Below are 21,808 nucleotides of genomic sequence, written 5' to 3'. Positions count from 1 at the left end.
ACCTTTGGCAGCGATTACAGTCTTCTTGGCACACCTGTATTTGGGGAGTTTCTCCCATTCTTCTCTGCAGAGCCTCATGCTCTGTAGGGTTGGATGTGAGCGTTGCTGCAGAGCTATTTTCAGGTCTCTCCAGAGATGTTCGATTGGGTTCAAGTCCGGGCTCTGGCTGGGCCACTCAAGGACATTGAGACTTGTCCCGAAGCCACTCCTGCATTGTCATGGCTGTGTGCTTAGGGTCCTTTCCTGTTGGAAGGTGAACTTATCCCCCAGTCTGAGGTCCTGAGAGCTCTGGAGCAGATTTTCATCAAGGCTCTCTATACTTTGCACTGTTCATCTTTCCCTCGGCCCTGACAAGCCTCAGTCCCTGCCACTGGAAAAACATCCCCACAGCAGGATGCTGCCACCACCACGTTTCACCGTAGGGATGGTGCCAGGTTTCCTCCAGATGTGACGCTTGGCATTCAGGGCAACGACTTCAATCTTGGTTTCATCAGACCAGCGAGACTCTAAAGGTTCCTTTTGGCAAACTCCTAGAAGGCTGTCATGTGCCTTTTACTGAAGAGGCTTCCGTCTGGCCACACTACCATAAGGGCCTGATTGGTGGAGTGATCCATTTAAGAATGATGAAGGCCACTATGTTCTTGGGGACATTCAAAGCTGCAGACATTTTTTGGTACCCTTTCTCAGATCTGTGCTTTGACACAATCCTGTATCGGAGCTCAACCAACAATTCCTTCGACATCATGGCTTGGTTTTTGCTCTGATGTACACAGGCAACAGTGGGACATTATAGACAGGTGTGCGTCTTTCCAAATAATGTCCAATCAATTGAATTTACCACAGGGGGACTCCAAGTTGTAGAAACATCAGGGATGATCAATGGAAACAGGACGCACCAGAGCTCAATAAGGCTCCATGGATTGACTAGGAATTGAAAAACTATGGTTGAGAAGGGGCAAAAGGAGTGGCTAATAAGTCTGGCTGCATATCGAGATATGTAACTAACAAAACAAAAATAAGAAAATATTATGAAGCCAAGATCAATGATAATGGAAAAAAACTTGCCTACTTTAAATTAAACAGATGGCTTATTCATTACAAAACCATGATGTTGCCTATTATTTTAATGATTACTTAATTGGCAAAGTGGGCAAATGTAGGCAGGAAATGCCAACGAACAGTGAGCCATCGTATTCATGCATTAAAAAAAAGAATGAAAGAAAATCATTGAAAGTTTGAATTTTGTAAAGTTAGTGTGGGAGAGTTGGAAAAATTATCAATAATAACAAACCTCCTGGCATTGACAACTGAGACAGAAAGCTACTGAGAATGGTAACTGACTATAGCCACTCCGGTCATATCTTTAATCTGAGCCTAGAGGAAAGTCTTTGTCCTCAGGCCTGGAGGGAAGCCAAAGTAAATCCAGTTATCCTAGAGTGGTAAAGCGGCTTTTACTTGTTCTAACAGCAGACCTATGAAGCTTCCTGCCAGCTCTTAGCAAACTGTTAGAAAACAAATGTTTGGACCAAATAAACTCGGCAAAAAAAGAAACGTCCCCTTTTCAGGACCCCATCTTCCAAAGAATTTGTGAAAATCAAAATAACTTCAGAGCTTCGTTGTAAGGTTTAAACACCGTTTCCCATGCTTGTTCAATTAACCATAAACAATGAACATGCACCTGTGGAACAGTCATTAAGACACTAACAGCTTACAGACGGTAGGCAATTAAGGTCACAGTTATGAAAACTTACTACACTAAGAGAGGCCTTTCTACTGACTGAAAAACACCAAAATAAAGATGCCCAGGGTCTCTGCTCATCTGCGTGAATGTGGCTTAGGCATGCTGCAAGGAGGCATGACTGCAGATATGGCCAGGGAAATAAATTGCGATGTCCGTCCTGTGAGACACCTAAAACAGCACTACAGGGAGACAGGACGGACAGCTGATCGTCCTCGCAGTGGCAGACCACGTGTAACAACTGCACAGGATTGGTACATCCAAACATCACACCTGCGGGACAGGTACAGGATGGCAACAACTGCCCAAGTTACACCAGAAACGTACAATACCTCCATCAGTGCTCAGACTGTCCGCAATAGGCTGAGAGAGGCTGGACGGAGGGCTTGTAGGCCTGTTGTAAGGCAGGTCCTCACCAGACATCACTGGCAACAACATCGCCTATGGGCACAAACCCAGTCTCTGGACCAGACAGGACTGGCAAAATGTGCTCTTCACCGACGAGTTGCGGGTTTGTCTCACCAGGGGTGATGGTCAGATTTGAGTTTATTATCGAAGGAATGAGTTACACCGAGGCCTGAACTCTGGAGCAGGATCGATTTGGAGGGTGATGGTCATGGTCTGGGGCGGTGTGTCACAGCATCATCGCACTGAGCTTGTTGTCATTGCAGGCAATCTCAACGCTGTGCGTTACAGGGAAGACATCCTCCTCCCTCATGTGGTACCCTTCCTGCAGGCTCATCCTGACATGACCCGTCAGCATGACAATGTAACCAGCCATATTGCTAGTTCTGTGCGTGATTTCCTGCAAGACAGGAATGTCAGTGTTCTGCCATGACCAGCGAAGAGCCCGGATCTCAATCCCATTGAGCACGTCTGGGACCTGTTGGATCGGCGGGCGAGGGCTAGGGCCATTCTCCCCAGAAATGTCCGGGAACTTGCAGGTTCCTTGGTGGTAGAGTGGGATAACATCTACAGCAAGAACTGGTAAATCTGGTACAGTCCATGAGGAGATGCATTGTAGTACTTAATGCAGCTGGTGGCCAAACCAGATACTGACTGACTTTTGATTTTGACCCCCCCTTTGTTCAGGGACACATTGTTCCATTTATATTAGTCACATGTCTGTGGAACTTGTTCAGTTCATGTCTCAGATGTTGACTCTTATGTTCATAGAAATACATTTCTTTTTTTTGCTGAGTTCGCAATGCTATTTCTCTGGAAACAAATGAACAGACTTTCAGCATGCCTATAAAGAAGGGAACTCAACATGTACTGCACTGACAAATGACTGATTGGTTGAAAGAAATTGATATGAAGATTGTGGGAGCTGTACTGTTAGATTTTATAATATTGATTAGAATATTCCGCAACATTACCGCCGGGCAGCTCTCTCGGACCTCAACTCTTTTCACCATTGACCTGCTACTGGCCATGTGTGCTTCAACCATATACGCATCAGCAACCACAAGAGCTGGTCAGTTTTGGAATGGGTGGCCAGTAATAAACTGGTCCTGAACATCTCTAAAACTAAGACATTGGATTTGGTACAAATCATAATTTAAGTTCTAGACCTCAGCTGAATCTGGTAATGAATGGTGTGGCTGTTGAACAAGTTGAGGAGACTAAATGACTTGGCGTTACCTTATATTGTAAACGGTCATTGTCAAAACACGCAGATTCAATGGTTGTAAAGATGGGGAGAGGTCTGTCCATAATAAAGACATGCTCTGCTTTTTTGACACCACACTTCAAAAAGCTCAGAAGGCTCTGGTTTTGTATCATCTTGATACTTGTCCAGTCGTGTGGTAGAGTGCTGCAAGGAAAGATCTAGTTACACTACAGCTGGCCCAGAACAGAGCGACAGAACAGCGCTTTTCATTGTAATAAGGCTGATAAACACCATGGATGTCAGTCTCTTTTGGCTAAGAGTTGAGTAGAGCCTGACTGCATCACTTCTTTTTAGAAATCCCAAATTGTTTGCATTGACATCTTGCTCTGACACACACTTACCCCATCCAGATATGCCACCAGGGGTCTTTTCAGAACAATTTCAACAGAGTACAGTATTATATAGAGCCATTTTTGCACTGAACTCTGTTCCATTTCATAGCTCAAATAAACAAACTTTTTTTTTTTACCCCCAGATAAAGCACCACCTCACGTCACAACGCCTCTCCCCTATTTGACCTAGATGTTTGTTTGTACGTATTGATATGTAGACTACATGTGCCTTTAAAAAAACATATGCAGTTCTGTCCTCACGCTGTTCTTGTCTATTAATGTTCTGTATAATGTCATGTTTCATGTGAACCCCAGGAGTAGCTGCTGCCTGTACAGCTAATGGGGATCCTAATAAAATACCAAAAATGTTGAGTCGCATAGAAAAGGGTCTGAATACCCGTTTTCGCTTTGTCAATATGGGGTAGTGAGTGTAGAATAATAAGTCATTTTTTGTATAAAAATCAGTTTTAGAACAAAGACTGTAAAGAAACAAAATGTGGATAAAGTTAAGGAGACTGAATACTTTCCGAATGCACCGAATTATGATTGTTTCATATCGCCAAAGTAATTAAAAGGCTGACACGTGTCTATGCATGTGTGAACTCACAACTTGGTGTCGAGGGCCTCCTTTTGCATGATCTCCATGATGGTTCTGCAAGCGTTGGAGCAGCCCTCTGGGGTGGAGTGGACCGTGATGGGTTTCTCTGCCGCTCCCGCATTCTCCTTCCTGTGGATGTCGATCCTGGTGAGGTGCAAGAGAAAGAGGAGGAACTAGGCAAGTCAGTTAACAGATTCTTATTTACAATGACGGCCTACCTCAGCCAAACCCAGATGACGCTGGGCCAAATGTACACCGCCCTATGAGACTCCCAATCACGGCCGGATGTGATACAGCCTGGATTCGAACCAGGGACTGCAGTGACGCCTGTTGCACTGACATGCAGTGCCTTAGACTGCTGTGTCACTCGGGAGCCCAAGTTTAGAAGGGAAGAAACGCATTGTTTTTGTCACCTTCTAAACAGCTTGAGTGTGCACAGCTCGTCTGCCCGTTACGATACCAGCTGGTCTCATACTATTCCCTACCCGAGATCGGGGTTCAATCCCAGCGTCCACCCTTCCTACTGGCTTAATCCCACAGAATCACTGAAGATGGGTGAAACTGTGAAAGTCCATCTTTTTCAACTTGAGATGCCTTTTAAGAGGGTCACATCAATTGGTAGGCTGAGCCTAAGTCAATAGAGTATGATTATTTCTGTGAGAGTGAGCTTTATATTGCCAAGCCAAGGGAATCATAAAATGTATTTACATATGGTCATAAATCAGGGCCAACTTCAGTAGCCAAATATTGTGGAAAGTTAGATAGAAACGTATTGAATAGTGCCAACGTAATTCCTAATTCTACATGTAAAAGAGGGGTGTTTGACCTACATGCTGTATTTCTATCTGAACATTGCACAACATTGTGTCCTGCGGAACGCACCCCAGCATACTGTTGGGTGTATACTGTGTACATGATCAGGGACGTAGTCCTACTTTGAGTGTGTCTGTTTGGTGATGTTGCGAATGGTGGCTCCCTCCTTGCCGATGATTGCTCCTACAAACTGCGTTGGGACGAGTATCCGCAAGGGAACTTCCGACTGCAGTTTGGGGCGCGCACCCATGCCCGGAGAACCTGAGCGGGGAGGTCCACGGGGGACAAAGCCCCTCCTACCCCCTCCCAGAGGTGGGGCGTCAGCAGTGGCCATCTCGTCGGGGATGTACGACACCTTCAGGGCAAAGTTCTCCATCAGGAAGCCATTCAGCTTCTCCATCGCCCTGGCAATCACACAAAGAAACAGCAGTCAGTCACAGCATTGATAATAGAAAGCTTTCCTTCACGGGAAAGGAGAAACGGGAAAGGAGAAACGGGAAAGGAGAAACTTGCTTGACCCCTGTAGATACTGACGCAAGTTTGAGATTTTATTTTCTCTCTATACCACTACTGAAACAAGATCTTGATTAAGGCATTACACAAATCAGGTGTATTATTGCAGGGCTGGAACAAAACTTGCTCTACAAGGCCAGGACTGACTGTTCTGTGAACTGCTCTTGAAGGGTCGTATTGATTTTCATACACCGGCCACTCCCACTTTTTCAGGAAAGGCCGGCGTTCCACACACACCAGAGGGCAGCAGTGAGCTAGCATCTCTCAGCCAGCACGTTACTCCTATATCAGCAACTAATTAGGCGTGACTGCTTTAGAGGGTGAGGAATCAGGTGAACTAACAAAAAGGGAATCAATACAAATGCAGTGTGGGGAAATAGTGTAAACCACTCATACAAACTTAGTTTGACTGCACTTGCAGAATGACAAAGAAAAGGAGGGTAGGTAAGTAGGTGTGTGTGCTTACTGTCTAGCCTGGTCCTTCGCACCATATCTGACGTTGACCACTGCAGTGTCTGTGTCTGTATTTACTGGAAGGAGAGAAAGCATCGACTCAACTCCCAAAAACACACAAGGCGATACAACTTTATACACTAAACAATCCGACTTGAACAAATACCTACTAGTCACATGCGCTCACACACACTGCAGAGACAGAAGACAAACAGACATGCTAAGGAGTGTGTGTGTGTGTGTGTGTGCGTACGCACGTACGTGTTGTGTGTGCGTTTACATGTGTGCGTACCTTGCTCACAGTTCTCCACTGTGCCATATTGGGCCAACATGCCATCCAGAACCTGACCCAGAACCACAGGAAAGAGTGATTAGAACCAGAGCAGAGTTTTGTTAGTGTCTTTTTCACACCATCACAGAGGCCCAAACTGGCTTTCTGGTGAGTACAGTTCAGAAAGTAAATAAGAGATGGTTACATACACCGGATAGGTGCAGTGAAATGTGTTGTTTTACAGTGTCAGCCAATGGTACGGCACCCAAGAAGCAAATTAGGGTAAGTGCCTTGCTCAAGGGCAGATTTTTGACCTTATTGGCTGGGGGTATTTGATCCAGCGACCTCTCACTTACTGACAACGCTGTAAACGCCAGGCAACCTGTCGCTCTTGTCCGAGACAGAACAGCCAATAGGGCAGGAGCCTCTCAGTTTTCTGTAGCGTGAGGCAACTTGATGTACAAGTGGCCAGGAAACAGCAAAGCAACGGACAGCCGTCCCATCATCTCTGACCAGAACATTGGCCGTCAATTTCAGTTAACTTCTACATGTTGAATCATCACCGTTAGTGATCACCTGCTGGGTGTTGACCAACACACACCCTGGGGTGAACTTTTCCATAGGTACAGATCTAGGGTCAGATTCCCCAATCCTAATCTTAACCATTAGAGGGGGGAAATAAAGTGACCCAATATCCGTGTCTAGGGACAATCTCACTCCAACACACCACATCCCAATGGACAGCCCATGGGTCCATCATGATCATTTACCAGAGGGTTTTACCTAAAGCAACTCACAAAGGGCAATTCCACAGTAACAGATTGATGCAGAGAATAAAACGTGTCAAGCAAAAACGATTGCAAAGGTAAACAAACCATACAACCAAGGACTACCTTTAACAAGCATTTTACAAAAACATTTACTTGGAGTGCAGATGCAAAGTTAGTTAACAGAATAGCAGTTGGTGTCATTCTGTTACCAAACTTTGCAACTAAACTGTTCCAACGCCTGGTGCCATTGGTCCTGTGATTCAACTAACTGGCCCATCAATACCACTCAACCAGAGACCTGGGGCTGTACGCATCAAGCATCTCAATAGGAGCGCTGATTTAGGATCAGTGTAACCTTTAGATCAATGAATACGATTACATGGACAGGAGGTACCTGATCCTAGATCAGCACTACTTCCTCAGATGCAAGGCCATTCAATTACATTCTCAAACAGGAGAAAGAACATCTTAAATTGTGTTCATGATATTTGATTTCCCCACATAAATCAAGCTGAACAACTGATCTTTATTCACTTGTGAGTACATAGAGAAAGTTGGGGGGGATTGATTTGCTTTTTATTAGAGGGCCAAAATCAATGTCTGAGCCAAACCAAATCTGGCAACCTGCCCAAATCTGGCAAGCACAGGATTTGAATTCTACAACTAGATAAAATGTTCTCCTCTTCCAAGTGCAGTCATGAGGGAGGGAACGAGAGGGCGAGGCATCCAAACGCAGCATACAGACCGAGGACATCCAATCATGCCCAGGCTTACTGGAAGCCACACCCACAAGAGCTCAACCCCCCTTTCTGACCAATCAGCTTCCCTCCTGGTCCTCTTTTTCTCCCAACCCACATATCCCCTTCCCACCCGCCCCTGAGCCATCTCAAAGTCCTTCCATTGGCTGTTCCCGCACTGATACAACATTCCCAGTGGGGAGTAGCAGCTCCATGCTCACTGGCTGCCACATCTGTCTGTCTCCAGGGTCCAGCCAATGAGAATCCAGGCCATTCAGGAAAGGGTGGAGTGCATTCCTGCAGGAAGCGGTGGTTGGATTGGGGGAGGGGCGGAACAGGAGTAATGCTACACATTCTGTGTCTGTCCGTGGCACATGTAGGCGAAACAGAGCAGGCCCACCCACCCAAAGCAGGCTAGAGCTAGCCATGAGAACATGCTACCATTGTTCTCTGCCTGCATGGCTTTGTGCTGAGGCACACGTTATCTCCCTAATAAGATACAAGGTCTCCTTTACATCAAAGACTTTGTTCGGTGTCCCCCCTCCATTCCAACCCTACCACAACCTTAGGTTGACGTTCATTGTCATGATTCTTGTCCTGGAGGCAGAACAGAGCAATTTCCCCTTAGAAAGGCCAGCTGCGAAGTCAAAATTGGCTAGATTGTAAAAATATGTGAACTACAATTAGCTTTTTGGGCTTAATTTAAAGGTTAGATCAGCATTTGGGTTAGCAGTGAGGTTAAGGATAACATCTGATTGAGTTTGTGGCTGTCTCAGCCAGTGACCACTATATACAGAGCTGCCTCCAGAACAAGATGCGTGACAGAAAAATCTAACCTGCACCCTAACCCCCTCTGGTCCAAAAGCCATCAGCATGCTATATACATGCTACCAACCACAAAAGGTTGTCTTTTTTTTATTTTTTAGAAATCAGTCATACTTTAGCCTATACACTGACTTTTGAAAGTTAGAATAGCCTTTGTACATCAACAGCCCTTTGCTAAAGTAGATTTTGCCCGTGACACAGACCCACTCCTTAGAGGGGTTAGGTTAAATGCCAAAGACATTTCAGTTGTTCAACTGACTAGGTATGCCCTTTCCCTTATTTAGATTGCAAGCAGAAAGGATCAAGGATTACGAGGTCAATAACTGATATGACTCACTATGAATGTGCCGGCTTGCCAGATTTTTTTTGTGTGCTCTCCAAACAAGACAATTGAAGGCTAGTTTAAATCCCATTCTGAAGGCACTATTGCAGGGCATCTTATATTATCCAATGGACACATTGAAAATGAATGAGTGCAAGTGGTGGCCATGTAATACAATTACAGCAAATCTGTATCGTTCCCATGTCCGGCAGAGTACATTCCTGTTGTTGTTGTTGTAAGTGCCCTTTAATGTCGCAGCCTTCCATCTACTTTGCATTCCATTCAAACATCCCCTGCCCCCCGTACCTCTACCCTGTCTAGTGTACCTATGTGACAGAGGTACTGTAAAATCATAATCAATCCTACGTGTTAAAACAATGAGTTCATGCTCACTGACTGTGCTTATATAATAGTATCCCACCAATACTTTTGGGATATTCATGCATTTGTAATTTATCAACATTCGATCCTGTTGATTTGTGAATACTGTACATGCTTGCATGGCTATTCATGTCTCTTCCAGAAGAAGATGGCATATAAAGGGCAAGACAGCATCTGTAGGGACCTTTCTCCTGACATTATCAGGTATGTCATGGGCTGCAGTTCACTAGTAGGTCACTGGCCTAAAAGGCAATCCTCTGGAGTAACACCAACTATCACAGCTCCATTGATTACATACATACCATGACAACCAACCAACATGTCTCTAGCAATGAAACAGATTTGAGCTTTAAAGCCTGTCCTATGCTTGCTTTATGAAGGTACTCGCTCACTCCCTTAATGAGTTGTTCTGAACGAAATAGTCATTTAGCAGTCGATTTTTAAGGGGACTAACGGTAGACTATACTGAACAAAAATATAAAATGCAAGATGCAACAACTTCAAAGTTTTTTCTGAGTTAGTTCATGTAAGAAAATCAGTCAATTGAAATAAACTCATTAGGCTCTAATCTATGTATTTCACATGACTGGGCATAGGCCCACCCACTGGGGAGCCAGGCCCAGCCAAGCAGACGATCCCGCAGGTGACGCCGGATGTGTAGGTCCTGGGCTGGCGTGGTTACACGTGGTCTGCGGTTGTGAACCCTGATGGGGAGGTCCTGGGCTGGCGTGGTTACACGTGGTCTGCGGTTGTGAACCCTGATGGGGAGGTCCTGGGCTGGCGTGGTTACACGTGGTCTGCGGTTGTGAACCCTGATGGGGAGGTCCTGGGCTGGCGTGGTTACACGTGGTCTGTGGTTGTGAACCCTGATGGGGAGGTCCTGGGCTGGCGTGGTTACACGTGGTCTGCGGTTGTGAAGCCTGATGGGGAGGTCCTGGGCTGGCGTGGTTACACGTGGTCTGTGGTTGTGAAGCCTGATGGGGAGGTCCTGGGCTGGTCTGGTTACACGTGGTCTGTGGTTGTGAAGCCTGATGTGGAGGTCCTGGGCTGGCGTGGTTACACGTGGTCTGCGGTTGTGAACCCTGATGGGGAGGTCCTGGGCTGGCGTGGTTACACATGGTCTGCGTTTGTGAAGCCGGATGTGGAGGTCCTGGGCTGGCGTGGTTACACGTGGTCTGTGGTTGTGAAGCCTGATGGGGAGGTCCTGGGCTGGCGTGGTTACACGTGGTCTGCGGTTGTGAAGCCTGATGGGGAGGTCCTGGGCTGGCGTGGTTACACGTAGTCTGTGGTTGTGAAGCCTGATGGGGAGGTCCTGGGCTGGCTTGGTTACATGTGGTCTGCGGTTGTGAGGCCAGCTGGACGTACTGTCAAATTCCCTAAAACGATGTTGGCGGCTTATAGTAGAGCAATGAACATTCAAATCCATTAGCAGCTCTGCTGGACATTTCTGCAGTCAACATGTCAATTGCACGCTCCCTCAAAACTTCAGACATCTGTGGCATTGTGTTGTGACAAAACTGCACATTTTAGAGTGGCCTTCTATTGTCCCCAGCACAAGGTGCACCTGTGTAATGATCATGCTGTTTAAATAGCTTCTTGATATGCCACACTTGTCAGGTGAATAGATTATCTTGGCAAAAAATAAATGCTCCCTTAACAGGGATTTCTCACAATTTCAGAGAAATAAGCTTTGTGCATATGGAACATTTCTGGGATCTTTTATTTCAACTCATGAAACCAACACTTTTACATGTTACGATTATATTTTTGTTCAGTATAAATAGGTGTCCTAAATGGCACCCTATGGAACTCTTCAAAAGTAGTGCACTATAAAGGGCCATTTGGGGAGCATCCTAACTAACGTACCATAATGAGACGGCCAGGAGAAAACGGAGACCTGCAATATCAGCCTCTGTTCTTAAAAACTAACTAGCAGATACAAAACTAAAAAAGGACCCAAAGGTGGCAAAGAACCTGTTCAGTGGACTTGTTTACACCCAGTAAAAAGGCTTCCTGTTTCAAGGCATTTAAAAAAAAAGAAAGTTTGTTCCTATTGAACAGGACCCAGTATAGTGAGAGAGCCAAAGCTTTACCAATGGACCAATTAACACTTACCTCCCACTGCATATGAGGCGGGATGTTCCTGATCTGCAGCTTACAGCTCCTGCATGATGGGAGAGAAAGACGGAGATAAAGCGAGACAGTTAGCATCAGTTGGTTGGGCTAAAGGACAAGGTGTCCCATTGGAAAAAGCCAGCAGGCTAGTAGGTGCCTCCTTCCATCACCCTGTGCTCTGAGAGGAGAGGTGTACAAGCTGTGGGCATGACTAATGTTTAATACCACTCCCAAAACCAGTGGGTGTGCACCAGAGGGAGGGAAGCAGTTCCATTGTTGGACGGGTAGCTCCATGTGGAGAAAATGGTATGATCTTGTTTGAAAATTAAAATATATGAGACGGATTGGGACAGAGGGAGCGCATGGCAAGGAGGGGTAGGGAGGAAGGTAAAGAAAGAGACAGGACAGAGGTGAGAAAAGGGAGAGGGGGGAAGAGCGAGGAACAGAAAGGAAAGGAGATAGAAGGACCGAGAGCAAGAAGAGAGAAAAGGTGAAAGGCAAAGGAGAGCCTAAAGGAAGAGAGTGAGCGCAGAAAAGGGAGGGATGCCATGCCCAAGGAAGAGGGAACCTCCACTTGTGGCATCTTAGCAGAGCGAACAGATGACGGGGATTCAGAGTGGAAGGAGCGCTGACATCAGGCAACAGCAGCACAGACTCACTGCTACCAATTACTGCACTGTAAAACTCTGGTTAAAGGCACAGCCAAACTGGCCTGTTGAATGTATCTGTATTTCCTATGCCTTCTGAATGGGAGTCGTACGCTGACGGTCCATATCCATACAATGTCCATCCACGCACAAAAAGAACAGACGAGTTTAACTTTTGATGGGCCGATGGAAAAGAGCACACGCACGGACCAAAATTAATCCGTTCTAATTTGGTGTCCCTTCTCCAGGGATCAGTCTGGCCAAAGCCTTGGCATCCAGAATGCCCTGCATTTCAATATCCATAGAGTCAATTGTTTTCACATTTTGAAGACTTTCGGATCCACAATGAAACATTGTGAATATCAAGGACCCAAATATTTTAAGAACTCAAATGCTTGGTTGGACTTGTGAATCTTAACACACTAACTAGTCTGTGGACATACACACTTCAAGACTAATTTGGTGTACTTGTGACATGTTCCATTAAGGTGTTGGTTTAGACCTGGGAGATTATATCAATGTGGGAAAAGTGGCCAGGCTGCTCCAAAGTCCACTGCCTATTTACACACACACACAATGTACATGCAGCTGGGAGATCCAGTGCAAACTATGACCCCTACACACACACACACACACACAGCGTCTACCGAACGCACTCCGAACATAAACCTAACCCTTTCTGTAAACTTCCCCAACAAACATCTGCATGAGAGATGATCTACACCACAAAACACAACTAACCCCTTCCACTAGGAGCAGTCAGTGGGTTAAAGCACAATGTTGACCGGGAAATGAACATGTGGGATGATTTAACAGGAGATGTTAGAAACAGTTTGACCCGACGAAGACTTCGGTGGAAGTGGAAACATTGTGTTTTTGGGGTCAGGACTAAAGCATTGCGGCCCATCAACCTTCCTGTTAAATAGACTATACATTTGAAATACAATGATTTTACATTCAAATTGAGCACAAGCTCTTCAACTTCAAGAGCTGAAAATTAACAGGCAGCCATTTATGCTGTGCAAGTCAATGGCCTTTTTCGCCATTAGATTCGCTCAACTTCTGCGTCCTCTGGCTTGTTGAGGAGAGGGAAAGTGGACAAAAATGCATAAATTGTGCAAAATTACTCCTTCAAATCACACCTCGCCAGACAAAGGACGTTTACAGGGTGGAATCCCAAGATAAATGTAGAAAGTGATCAAAAATTATTTGATAGTTGTGCAAGACATTTTATAGATAAAAGGATAGTAGCATATTGTTTTTAAAGTTGCATTGCTTTTCTCCTTTGAGTAAACATCTGATTAAAAAGAGGGTGTAGCAGATAAAAAAACATCCATGAAGGACTCGGGTAAGATACACTTCTGCTTTCTAGCCAAAAGGAGGCTATAGAGGGGAGGACAGTCTTGTTTGCCTACTAACAAATTGACACTCCTTGACCACTTACCCGTTTCCGGGTCATGGAGGACAGACTTTCTCCCAAATTAGGAAAGGCCAATCAGTGAGACAAGTGTCTGCATTTTGAACAGGCTGGTTGGTCTCAGGTGCCAAAGAGCATCCTTAAATATTATTTCTCAGCCCACCACCCACACGCGGACATGGTCCAGCTCACACCAAGGCCAGCAATGCACATGTCGCTCATTCTATACACATGACCCAGAGAGAACGCACGCTTAACATTGGAGCATATAAAAAAATGTAAAAGTCTGATACCTCAACAAACACACATCTGCAGGTTAGGTGTGAGCTTCCATGCATGCAGCACTAGGCTGCAGTGAAAACACATAGTAGGGGAAAGTTCAATGACATTTACACATTCTTTAACACCTACACTCGATCTGGAGGACCTTTCAACATGGTCACGATATCCCGGCCTCAAATGAATTGTATTAATTTATTTGGACCATAACGATATTAATACATTCTAAAATGGTGAATAAAATAGAAACAATCCCAAAGAGCTTCCGAGAGGAGTTCCAGCCCTTTCCGGTCTACTGTGCCATTCCTGGCTGATCCGGCCCCCTTTCTCCCTGTGTGTTTCGCTCTGCAATGCAGCGGGAACACCGTGCTAAATGTGCAAATGCACCAAGCACTTCCAGACGGATGAACCTATAGCTCCACACATGGAGGAAGTCGGCCAGGGTATGGAGGAGAGGGGGTGGGGTGCATTCCCCGGTCCCCGCCTTAGATTTAGGAAGGGGGGGGGGGGTGTAGGGGAAGTAGCCCTGTTACAGGGAAGGGTAACAAGGGCCCTTCTCTGCCCTGTGGGGGTGGGGCTCCCGTTGCCATGGACACAAAGTCCACTGACAGAAATATGTAGGGGGAGGGGATAAGGGAGGGGGACCATGAGGGCTGGGTTGGCTTGTCATGTGACAGAGGCGGCCAAGGTTCCTTATTTACTTTTAAATTCAACTAACATTCTACACATTCAACGGCTCCATCCCCCTCCGAATGATCACATCCCAGCTGAGATCTATGGGCCTCTGCACCACCGTAGTGTGTAAAGCCCATAGGAGTAATCCCATGTCGAGCAACATGAGACTGCACCACATTCATGCTCATTCACGTCACTACACCCCCCTCCCCCCCAGAACCCATCTTGTCATCATACAATACTCAACAGAAACACTGACATCCAGACTAAAAACCCATCCATGTCAGCACACACACTCCCAGGGCTGTGTTCAACACCCATCCATCCACACACATTGACTTCAGTATGCAGGGGTTCTGAATGACTGAACTCAAAGCTACTCACTTTCCGCTGCACTCTTATATAGAGCCTCACATAGCAGAGTCCATTTTGCAGCAAATATTGCTCTAATGTATAAGTTGATAGCTTAAAACATACAAAATTGGTTCACTCAAGACATTTAAAAATTTGAATCTGTGAAATCTTCCACACGTAAAAAAGCTTAATCTCTCTACAGCATGCTATCCAACGGTTCTCTAGCAAAATAAGTCCACACTACCAGTGAGCGAGTTGAGACATCTATTACTGCAAGCTAGATGGGACAAGGGGCCACATTGAGAATTTCAGGCAACCCCGTGCTTCCATCCAAAATCCCTTCTTTACAGGTTAGGCCCCACAATGACCCCCTGGCCCCAAATTCTTTAATAAGAGCTGGGAGGTACTTCTCTTCACAAAGCCACAGTTATGGGTTAGAATGGCCACGGAAGCAAGCTTTGCTTTTACAACTACAAGTTTTTTTGGGCTGTTAAAGGAAGAGAGCATTGGATGTATTTTTAGTTTAAATGACAATGTTTAGGATTTCTTGACCTACCCCCTCCCCATTTGGTGAGGAGAATATTGCAAGTTTAGAACGTGTAAAAAAGATTGTGCCAAGTAACTTCAGATTTTTTTGTCTGGTGTAAAAAAATATATATAAAAAAGGTCAAGACTTATAGTAAACTAGGTTCAAGTTAAATCATCTTCAAAAGCCAGACTGAGTTTAAATGTAATAACCCTGATGCATCAAGCAAACTTCCAGCAGCTTCCTCCTCGGCCCTCGACCTGCCCGATTTCCCCCCCATCCCCCACACACCAGAGTTCAAGCACAAACTTTGACCGCTACACACACACACTTCTTTAGAGTGCTTACATACAAAATTACACCGATTGGCACACTTGGACCACCTCTCAAACCATATTTTATACAGATTTGGGGGGCACTCACTAGTGCAGCTAAGAGTTAAACATGAACACTCAGTAAATATAAGCAATTAGTGCGTTGATTATAAATAGCCAAAATATACCTATAGCCTACATGTCGCAGGCCCCACAATAATTACTCCCTTTTCAACTCGTCATGATCAAGCTACCATTTTTACAATATGTAGGCCAAAGATGAATGCAGAAGTAGTACTATAATGCAAATGGCACACTTGCACTAAAGCCTAGCCCTCTCCCACCATCTGCACCCCACCCCCCACCCTGGAACCCTGTGGAGGACTCTGGGAGCCTCTGCCTCCCTGCTCACACTTCCCCCTCCAGTTCAAAGGTTAAGTCGTGGTGATGGCCGAGCCTCCAGCTGATACTCAGCAGGCTGGAATGTAAAGACGGGCCCCAGTGGACAACCCAGTGTGTGTAATGGACAGGATACTGTTCCCAGTTGCGCTTATAACCTTTCCTGTGGCAAAAGGGGGACATCACCTTTATGGCCTCCCCACTCACCGTTTTTTGTAGGTGGAGGCTTATGGTGAAATGTAAGACCTACTACTAATTTTTATATATTTTTTGCCAGTGTGTGTAAACCTACACATGTCAAAGACTAATAATTTAGCAGAAAATAACTAGCACCACTTTGGGAAGAGAAAGGTCAGCAAATTGACCAGAGTGATTTGATTTTTATTTTACTTTTAATACCGCCATGATGATTCCATGCCAATAACGAGCACGCTAAAGGCATTCAATGCATTCAGGTGAAGGCCCTTGTCCAACATCAATAGGCCTAACCTCGACAATTCAATGCATGGTGATTTCAAACCACGCAAATAAATATGTCCACTATAATAAATTATAGAATGTCAAATATGTTCAGCCATTTTGTGCAGAACGTCAATAAAACCTATTATTTGATTTTAGCAGGCCTAAATGGTCATATTGGCAATTATAAAATCAATTCACTCAAACCTCACTTCCATTGTTCATTTTTTAAACGTGGTTATCACATGCTTCATTCTAATTCCATACCAACCTAGCAGTAGCCATTATGGACTGCATATAGCCCACTAACTAATTAAAATGCATATTAATTTATAACGCATTAGTGCAATTTGGCGCCAAATCACCTTCCTCCAAATTACACTAATTTAATTACTAATTTCAAATGATTGCAATTAAAATCTAAGAAGTTTAATAAATGGCCAAAATGTGTAAAGTGGCGGAAATCCTACACTCCACGCAGAATTGTTGCAGTTCTTGTCCCGCTTCCACGTAATTCAGCACAGTATAATCCGTTCGACTGTGTACATGGAGCTACGTGTTTTTTTTTCAGACCGTTTTTTTTCCGTGACTGGGACCCAAACCGCCCATTCCTAGATGGGAGTCCATCTCGTGCACAACCTCAATACTCGAGCGAAGGAGGGCGGAAGCATGGGGCAGGCAGAGAATGACGGGCAGATCCTTCTCAAATGGACGACTCCTGAGTGCCTACCCCTCAGCTCACACATCCACATCTAAGGAGGCCCAGTAGGCCATTGCTGCATAAATAGCCCAACACTGGAGATGTGCACTAAACAGCCTAACCTCTTCCACAGATGGGTATGGTGTGTAAAATATATATTTTTTTAAGTGGCATCATTTTAGGTTGCCATAGGCGTGACGAGGTGACATCCCTCATGCCCTTATAACTCAACCCCTACACACTCAGCCTATTAATTTCTGCTTTTTCCACAAAAGAACAGACATTCCGCCCCTTCACTTCCTGCTGACGCTCCAAACCCACTGACTACACAATCACAAGACACAATCAGACGACCTCAATCAAATAACGTTAACAAGTTTCCATAAAAGGGTCATGGAAATAAGTACAATTGAGGACAGCAGCAGCATAAATTAACAATTTGGACATTGGGAGATTATAGTCAGAATTTACCTTTGACGTTTAGGGACAGAGTGCTCCACCTCTAGGAGTTTTCCATGTAGGTCAACTTTACCTATAGTGAGGAGAATAAAAGCAATTTTAGTTCACAATTATTTTATTGCTCTTCAACTGTTCTCACAGGCAGCCAAAAGTAGGCCTCAACTAGCCTAGTTAATGTCCAAAAAGTCCGTGCACGTAATTTCTTTAAAATGAAATCGGTGGCACAATTGTATGACCATAAAATTACAAATGTTCACTAACTTAATATCAGCCAACGTGAATGCCAATTTTAAAAAGGTTAAATATGGTAACTGTGACAAGTCCACGACACCTGAGCTAAATACGATTACATTTCGTAAAATGTTAATTTATTTCTAGAATGTGGCCTGCAGAATACCTATGTTTCCTCTCACATTTCGTACAGTTGTAGTTTCTAAATGTTACATATAACGTAGTTTGGCAATGGTCTTACATTTCGTTGGCCTACATTTTACCAATACACAATGAAACCACCTGGTGTGTCAGTATACGCAAATGCACTGTGTTGTGTGCTACAATTTAACAAGTTATGCCCTACTTCCATTGCAACTTTGTTACTTGGTTCGTCATCGGAGAACGTGCAAGTTCAAAGGCGGCGACAGAAGTAGCAATACAACAGTTATATTTAGTTAATTTAACATAAGTGATCCATGTTACACACAAGCCTACATTGAGCGGCCAATGCCTGTGCGCCCCATTGCTCTGAATGGCGCTACAATGGATAGACGTTCTCTTCCTTCGTTCAGAAACACGTTTCTTCACCGTTTTTGTACTAGATTAAATTAGTGGTAACACTCTGAATTAATCAAAGACATGGACTTTCCTTATACGGTGTCAGGTGCCAAGTGAGAGGCAAGACCAGCCTGGATGCATGGAGCCCAATTGGACGGAGGTGTATCCATCTAAAGGAGGTTAAAGTAAACCCGTAGCAATTTCCACAATTAAAGCACCCTTTACGACCGCTTTTTAAAATGTCTCACCTGAAAGAATGTCGATGGCCTTCATTGCAGTCTTTTCATCGGGGCAATCCACGAACGCATAACCAGTTTTGACGAGAAACGGACCACTGTGCGGAATCTTCCACTGCTCAAATATAGTTTCCAAGTCCTCCACACTCGCCTCTTCACTCACGTTTCCAATGTACAGCTTGTTCATGTTCTGCGCTGAAATTGACAACCTTTACGCAGAAGGTTAACCGTTATTTAATATATCGGGTGTGCAGTGTTTGGATTCGCCAAAATCGCCTTACTACTAAACGGAGTGGCGGTGGCGTGCTTCCCCCGGTCGTTCTAGCCACAGATATATTTGACCGGCTACCTCGTCGGTGTTTGCGCTTCCTCGCCCCTCTATTGCGTACAAAAAATAATTCTTAATTATTTATCCCTTCTCTCCAAAACGATGGCTGGGTGAAAAGGAAGAAACTACTTTTTTGTCTTCATCAAAACCCCTTGGCCTAGAGAATGTCACACGTTAAGGTTCGCACCCGCCTCTGACTAAAACCAAGAAAGAGAAGAGGTTAGAAAAAAAAACGGATATTCCGGCTAATTTGAATGAGCCACGTGTTCAAACTACAAATCAACCACGCACGTGAAGAATCTCAGTTGCTCAATTAAGTGTTGTATTGGAAAAATGTCACGGGAATCCGGGGTGGGGACCATGGAGAGGGTAAGAGTGGATTGGTGTTGGGGGAAAACCTGGCGAGCTACGTGCGTTAAGGGATTCCGTGAGAACCCAGTGTATCTTTTACTAGAATCACATTTGTGTGCCTTTCTCTGTAAACGCTCGCTTCCCATTGGTCGCTGGTCGAAATAGTAAAACGGCAGTGGGCTCACGCACGCCCATAGCAGGGGAACAGCAGTGTTGCGGGGGCTTGCGCGCACGCATGGGAGCCTGTGGTGGGTGTCGGCCTACTGTATGGAACAAGTATCTTGGGGGAGGTGCCATTCATAAATTATATCGTATGATGTTGTTACAATGTATGCATGTGAAACACATTGGATTGAATCAATGAAAGTCTAGAATGCGTCCACCCCTACTAGGCCCATGGCCCGGTCAACATGGGAATGACACGTTTCCTACCATCCACATGACGGCATCCATCTTCTCTACGAAGATTGAAGTGGTTCACTGCTCTACAATACAGTGAGTGACATGCCTGATTTGTCCATGTCCACATGAAATGGCAGAGAGGGGAATAAGGTGTCTGGGGCAAGATTGCTTGTTTTCGAAAACACTTCTCTGGAGAAGAAACCTATAGAAGAACTAGAAATATTCAGCTTGCTACTACCAAGATGGTGAATAAATGAAGATAGTTCACTCAAGCTTTTTACCATAGAAAAGAAACCGTCCGTTCCAGTCTACTTGACCGGGTGTGTCTCCCATAGACACCAATGCAATAGCAGCTGGGTCTGGTCTTAGTTAATTAATTGACATTCATTGAACCAGAAAAAACAGCGAGTGGGTGTCTCGCTTCCTCTTCCGTCTCTGCTATTACTGCATATGGTGAACCTGTTATTACATTTTTGGCGTGGGTATATAGGCAACGATGACCATTATATATTGACAAGATAGTGACCGCTCTAACAATGGAAACACGTGCTCAATGATTGAAAGCAGGCGAGATCAGGTGGGACCATTCTAGCCAATAAGAGGGCAAACACAGGTGTGAACAAAAGGCACAATTAAGTTGTGTTTCTTAAAGTTGACAGAATGCCACGTGCGTCCACTTATATCAGTACATTTGTAACAGCCTAAACATTACGAAACTTCAATTTGATCAAATAAGCTTTACGTAATTCGACACTCACTCTCATAGACCTCCAAACAAAAAGGGACTTCTCTAATGTGGACAGATTTTAGGAGGAGTAAATCCTCTCGCTTCGCCTCTTCCTCTCTGATATAGGCAACATACAGCGAAGCGAGGGAGGGGTATCTTCATAGAGAAGTGACCCTACCGAACTGGCGACAAATGTAACAAGCAAAGCAAGTTTCTGGCCTGGCTGGGCCTAGCACATGTCTTAATAAGACAATTAAACTTGTCAATATGTATTGTGTAAAATTATTGTCGTTTCGGGTAGATGAAATTCACAACACAGTTCAAACATGGACTCATTCCCAAGCAGTTTTACTAAATTAGTATGCTACATTTAGCATAGCCTAGGGATGATCTCAGCCCCTTATCCATTCTGATAGCCATACTTCGTTAATGTGTTACTTCATTGGTCCCCGGAGAGTTCAAAGGCGTGCAAGTTCAAAGGCGCCAACAAAAGTAGCAATACAACGTTATTTAGTTAAGTTAATTGAATCGAAGTGATCCATGTTACACACAAGCCTACAATGTGCGACCACTGCCTATGCGCCTCGTTGCTCAGAATGGTGCTACAATGGATAGACTTCTAATTCCTTCCTAAAAACGTTCTGAAACAAGTTTATTCTCCATTTGTGTTCTAGATTCAATTAGTGTTCATTCAAAAGCATGGACTTTCATTTTATGGTGAAAATAAAAAAGGTATGAAGAAATTTGAATGGAATAATAATAGAATGAAAGTGTAATCCATTAAATTTAATTTGAAACACATGGATGGCCACTGTTGAATAGTGTCTTACACACACATACCAGAGCAGGATAGCCCATTATTTAACCCATATCTATACCATTTGTGCATGCATATAGTTTATTCAACTTTTAAATCGTGTTTAGGCATTGCCAACACGTCATGGCATACTGCTAAAATACCTTCTTCAAATGTATAACTGCAGGAAAAGTTACTTACTCGTTTCTAGACAACATAAGAACAATTGAGTTTCATGGACATGTTCATGTTAGGCAAAAAGAAGCGAACTGGAATTGCCAAAGCCTAAAACGGTAGGCCCTCTGCTTTGGCACTGGCAGCACCTTAAATTGACATATTCTATGCTGGCCAAACATAGAGTGCGCTCCTATTGGTTGGAAAGACTGACCAATCAGAGAGCTCATTCTCGCTCTCTACTACTCGTGCTG

General features: G+C 44.6%; 1 protein-coding gene across 2 annotated transcripts in view; it reads right to left on the bottom strand.

Annotated features, from left to right (window-relative positions):
• Positions 1-19,554, bottom strand: part of igf2bp3 (insulin-like growth factor 2 mRNA binding protein 3) — a 35,762-nt gene extending 16,208 nt beyond the window's left edge. The window contains exons 1-7 of one of the 2 annotated variants that reach the window (XM_029658733.2): positions 18,789-19,554; positions 17,782-17,842; positions 11,541-11,589; positions 6,412-6,463; positions 6,133-6,196; positions 5,276-5,557; positions 4,350-4,484 (exon numbers count right to left, since the gene is read on the bottom strand). In XM_029658733.2, the coding sequence (XP_029514593.1) occupies positions 4,350-4,484; positions 5,276-5,557; positions 6,133-6,196; positions 6,412-6,463; positions 11,541-11,589; positions 17,782-17,842; positions 18,789-18,963 (818 nt within the window). In that variant the 5' untranslated portion in view covers positions 18,964-19,554. The remainder of the gene's footprint in view (positions 1-4,349; positions 4,485-5,275; positions 5,558-6,132; positions 6,197-6,411; positions 6,464-11,540; positions 11,590-17,781; positions 17,843-18,788) is intronic. The other variant, XM_029658735.2, reaches the window with a different exon arrangement.
• Positions 19,555-21,808: the final 2,254 nt, after the last annotated feature.

The sequence above is a fragment of the Oncorhynchus nerka genome, linkage group LG4 (genome assembly GCF_034236695.1).
Source record: "Oncorhynchus nerka isolate Pitt River linkage group LG4, Oner_Uvic_2.0, whole genome shotgun sequence".
NCBI lineage: Eukaryota > Metazoa > Chordata > Actinopteri > Salmoniformes > Salmonidae > Oncorhynchus > Oncorhynchus nerka.
Note: the sequence above shows the minus strand (reverse complement) of the source record. Positions and strands in the feature narration are given on the sequence as shown.